Source organism: Lagopus leucura, unplaced genomic scaffold, assembly GCF_019238085.1.
Source record: "Lagopus leucura isolate 7727_CA_CO unplaced genomic scaffold, USGS_WTPT01 32674-0_obj-0_obj, whole genome shotgun sequence".
Classification (NCBI taxonomy): domain Eukaryota; kingdom Metazoa; phylum Chordata; class Aves; order Galliformes; family Phasianidae; genus Lagopus; species Lagopus leucura.
The window spans coordinates 1-4915 of NW_024962551.1; the positions used below are offsets into that span (position 1 = coordinate 1).

At 63.2% G+C, this 4915-nt stretch overlaps 1 protein-coding gene across 1 annotated transcript; it reads left to right on the forward strand.

Annotated features, from left to right (window-relative positions):
* Window positions 1-16: 16 nt before the first annotated feature.
* UBTF (upstream binding transcription factor) lies at window positions 17-4912 on the forward strand (the record flags this gene model as incomplete). Its single annotated transcript, XM_042890764.1, has 14 exons — window positions 17-139; window positions 576-686; window positions 939-1072; window positions 1500-1641; window positions 1814-1855; window positions 2409-2522; window positions 2623-2778; window positions 3093-3248; window positions 3345-3455; window positions 3549-3637; window positions 3787-3976; window positions 4132-4179; window positions 4341-4409; window positions 4764-4912. Coding segments are annotated over 14 exons (1634 nt in total), but the record flags the coding sequence as incomplete, so codon positions are not given.
* Between the last annotated feature and the right edge of the window lie 3 nt (window positions 4913-4915).

The following is a 4915-nucleotide window of genomic DNA, read 5'->3' on the forward strand; positions in this document are numbered from 1 at the left end:
CCTCCCTGCCGGGTAAAGGGAAGATCACCCGGACCTCATCCAGAACGCCAAGAAATCCGACGTCCCCGAAAAACCCAAGACCCCCCAGCAGCTGTGGTACAACCACGAGAAGAAGATCTACCTGAAAGTGCGTCCAGATGTGAGTACGGCGGGGGGGGGGTGAGCGTGAGTGTGAGCGCTGGGGGTGCTGCACCCCGCTGCTGGGGGAGAGGAGGGGGAACGAGAGAAGCGCTGTAGGGAGGACGGGTTGCAGGAAGGAGCTCCCGGCAGCCTGGACAGAGGTAAGGAGGGCTCTGCACACCTAGGAGAGGCTCAGGGGGTACAGACCCCCCCGTTTTTGGCTGTAGGGGTGACCACGGCCTTTCACACGAGTCAGGGAGGCAGGGATTCCCAGCACAGACATCCACCTCTGGCCATGCCCCGCACTCGCACGCACTCCATTCCCCAGCCGTGAGCTCGGCTCGTGGCCCCCCTGGCTCCTGCCAGGGCTCAGGGTACGCCCTGCTATATTTTTTTTTCCCCTCCTTTTTTTGGATTTTACCCCTCTGCCCTCACCTCTGGCTTTGGGTTTTCAGGCCACCACGAAGGAGGTGAAAGAGTCGCTGGGCAAGCAGTGGTCTCAACTCTCCGATAAAAAGAGGCTGAAATGGATTCATAAGGCCCTGGAACAGCGGAAGGAGTACGAGGTAGGGAGCAGCCTCGCCCCGTCCCCTCCACACTGCCCCTGCAATCACTCTGCCCGGCCCAGCAGCCGCCCCAGTAGCCAGGTGGGGTTCAGCCAGGTCCCTTAGTGAGAGCCCTGCTTCCACCAGTGCTGTTTGGAGAAGAAGCGCCCCGGGGAGATGCTTAGGGCAACGGTCGGCTTCTCGTTCCTCCTCCTCCGGCCCCCAGCCTGGCGGGGACCGCAGTGCTCTGCTGACTGCTCTCCATCCTCACAGGAGATCATGCGTGACTACATCCAGAAGCACCCCGAGCTGAACCTCAGCGAGGAAGGCATCACCCGCTCCACACTCACCAAGGCTGAGCGGCAGCTCAAGGATAAATTCGACGGGCGACCCACCAAACCGCCTCCGTGAGTGCTGTGCCCAGAGCTGGGCTCTGTGCTGCGGGGGGGAGGCAGCAGGAGCTCTGCCTGCCTTTGGGCCCCGCTTTTGGGGGCACCGCGTCGCCTGCTTGTGGCACCGATGGTCACGGAGTCACAGCCTGGTTGGGTTGGAAGGGATCTTGAAGCCCCCCCTGCCGTGGGCTGCATCAAACTTCCCAGGGCCCATCCGTGGCACTGGGCACCATCGGGTCTGCATTATGAGCTCCCTTTAAGGAGCTGTAGAGTTCACAGAGGGTCTCAGCAAGGTTTAAGGCAGTGCTGTGGGTACAATCCAGCCGCACCGGTTCACGCTTTCCTTACCCGGTTCAGCACTTCCCTCACGCAGCCCAGAGGAGGCTGCAGGCGCCCCTCCAGAGCCACGGTCCCTCATGCCATCCCCCTGCATCCCTTGCAGGAATAGCTACTCACTGTACTGCGCGGAGCTGATGGCCAACATGAAAGATGTGCCCAGCACGGAGCGGATGGTGCTGTGCAGCCAGCAGTGGAAGCTGCTCTCCCAGAAGGAGAAGGACGCGTACCACAAAAAGTGTGACCAGGTGAGCGCTGCGGGCCGGGGGGCAGCGGGGTCCTTGCTCACCTCCCCTGTGCTCTGTTTGCCTGTGTGGGGCAGCACGTGGTGCTTGCAGAGGGTGCTTTCGCTGTAGGCTGGGTCGGCAGCGGCGGGGTGGGAGGATCCCTGGGTAACCCCGCATCTCCCTTTCCCACCAGAAAAAGAAAGACTACGAGATCGAGCTGCTGCGCTTCCTGGAGGTGAGTGGCATCCCTGGGTGCTGCGCCCAGCTGCCTCGGTGCTCGAACGCAAGCATGGGGAGGAAGCTGATGCTGCGGGGGTTGGCGAACGGGGAAGCGAGCGCAGCGCTGCCGGCCTCTCGCTTCCTTCCCTCAGTCAGAATGTGGGGGTGTGTGCGTGAGTGGGAAGCTGCCCTGGGCCCCCCAGCACCACGTTTGTCCCTGACGGATGTGACGTGGCTGCAGTGAGGGCACAGGGCGGAAAAACCATCCGGAGCCACGCGCCGGTCTGCCCTGCAGGGCTTGGGCTGACAGGAAGCAGATGAGACAGTGGGGAAGGGGGGGGGACGGAGCTGGGGAGGAGAAACGGTGCCCTGTGAGGGGGTGATGGGGTGTGGGGACCCCGGGATGGGCGCTTGGCTGGCTTCTGGGCTCAGCACAGCTCCCGCTCCACAAGCTGTGGCCTCTGCAGCCAGCTGAGAGCTTTGCTTCCTGCTCAGCAGTCCACAGTTGTGTGAATGCCTCGTTAGCGTCAGGCCTGCAGCTCTCTGAGCCCATCTGTGTCTGTGTGCAGAGTCTGCCCGAGGAGGAGCAGCAGCGGGTGCTGGGAGAGGAGAAAATGTTGGGCAGCAATCGGAAAGGGGCGACGAGTCCCGCATCCAAAAAGTCCTCACCGGAGACCGGCAAGGTGAGGGGTGGCGGGAGGAGATGGGGCCACGCTGGGGATGTGGGACGGGGCTGCTGGCGCCCAGCGTCTGCTCACTCACCCACACTGCGTGTGCCCCCAGGCCAGCTCCGAGAAGCCCAAGCGGCCCATCTCAGCCATGTTCATCTTCTCGGAGGAGAAACGGAAGCAGCTGCAGGAGGAGCGGCCGGAGCTGTCAGAGAGCGAGCTGACCCGGCTGCTGGCACGCATGTGGAACGACCTCTCCGAGAAGAAGAAGGTGGGCGACATCCCCAACCCACCTCCCAAACCCCATCTCACGCAGCCCAGCTCACAGCGCACCGCCTGTCCCCCCCAGGGGCTTCGCTCCTCTTGGGCTGCACAATGCTGTCCCTGGGGGTGTCACAGCCATACCCATCACAGCCCTCCATGTCAGCCCCGGCCTCGGCTCGAAGGCTGGAAGGTGGCAGGGAGCCCTGGGACACCTGTGTGTGGTGGGGGGCTGCAGCACGCTGGGGAAGGGCATCCCAGCCCCTGCTGGTGCTCGGTGCGGGGGTTGGTGCTCCCTCTCATCCCCCATCTGCCCCTTCCCAGGCCAAGTACAAGGCACGGGAGGCAGCCATGAAGGCGCAGTCGGAGAAGAAGCACGGCTCTGATAAGGAGGAACGTGGGAAGCTGCCCGAGTCCCCAAAAACAGCCGAGGAGATTTGGCAGCAGAGCGTCATCGGGGACTACCTGGCACGTTTTAAGGTGGGGAGAGGAGCCGGGGGGGGGGGGGGGGGGGGTTGGTGACAGAGCCCACATGTCCTGGGTGAGACCAATGATGTTACTGGGTCTGCGCTGCAGAACGACCGGGGGAAGGCACTGAAAGCCATGGAGGCCACTTGGAACAACATGGAGAAGAAGGAGAAGCTGATGTGGATCAAAAAGGCGGCGGAGGATCAGAAGCGATACGAGGTGCGTCCCTGCCCCCTCCCCACACCCTGCCCCCTCCCCACACCCTGCCCCGGTGCTGCCCGCGTCCCCTGACCGCTCTCTCCTGCTGCCCAGAGGGAGCTGAGCGAGATGAGGGCTCCTCCGTGCTCCACCAACTCTGCCAAGAAGGTGAAGTTCCAGGGAGAGCCAAAGAAACCCCCCATGTGAGTACCGGGGAGCCTGGGGGAGCTGGACGGGGCTGGGGAGCATCGTTTGAGCGTGCTGGGCTGATGAAGCTGCGCTTTGGATGCGGAGGGGGCAGCTCCCCCCCTGAGACGCAGCACCTGAGCTCAGCTCCCTGCCCCTCCTGCAGGAACGGTTACCAGAAGTTCTCCCAGGAGCTGCTGTCCAACGGGGAGCTGAACCACCTCCCTCTGAAGGAGCGGATGGTGGAGATCGGCAGCCGCTGGCAGCGCATCTCGCAGGGCCAGAAGGATCACTATAAGAAGCTGGCAGAGGAGCAGCAGAAGCAGTACAAGGTGCACCTCGACATCTGGCTCAAGGTGAGTGCTGGGAGGAGGCACAGCTCCCGGCTGCGTCCCGAGATGCTCGCTCTGCCCGTGGGACGGGGGGCCGTTCAGTGCCTTCATAGCATCCCCTGGGATGGGGAACCGCGTGCTGCAGCTGTGAGATGTGAGCTTCCCCTCTGTCTCTGCAGAGCCTCTCGCCCCAGGAGCGGGCTGCCTACAAGGAACACACCTCCAATGTGAGTGTCCTGCTGTGGGGTGAGGCTGGGGGTCCTGAGCCGGGTGGGAGCCTCTTCTGCAGCGCCGCATTGGGGGGCTTTGCTTCACAGCCCCGTGGGTTTCCTCAGTGCTGGGTTCACGCGTTGCTCAGAGCGCTTCTCCTCCTTCCCTCCCCCTGCAGAAACGCAAGAGCATAGGGAAGATCCGGGGCCCCAACCCCAAGATGAAGCCAACGATGCAGTCCAAGTCGGTGAGTTGAGCACCGCGCCGTTCTGGGCTGGGGGCACCTTTGGGTGAGGATCTCAGGGTGATGCTGGTGTTTCCTGCAGCTTTCCCATCCCTCGGGGCAGCAAAAACGTGGGCCCTTCCCAAACCTGTGCCCAAAAACCCACCCTCAGGGCTCAGTGGGACCCCGCTGTCATCTGTGGCAGCACCGAGGGCCTTTTGGGGGACGTTGGTGGCATAAATGGGGAAAGCCTGCCAGCCCAGCGGGGTGGGAGCCATCTCCTGCTGCTTTGTGGCTGGGGGAAGGCAATGGTTGGTGGCCAAGGACAGCTGCCCCCCCACCAACCCATCACCAACCCCCCCCCAATGCGCCCAACAGGAGTCAGAGGACGACGACGACGATGAAGAGGATGAGGATGATGATGATGAAGACGAAGACGACGACGACGACAACGGGGACTCATCAGAGGAGGGTGGCGATTCCTCAGAGTCCAGCAGCGAGGAGGAGAGCGAGGATGGGGACGAGGTGAG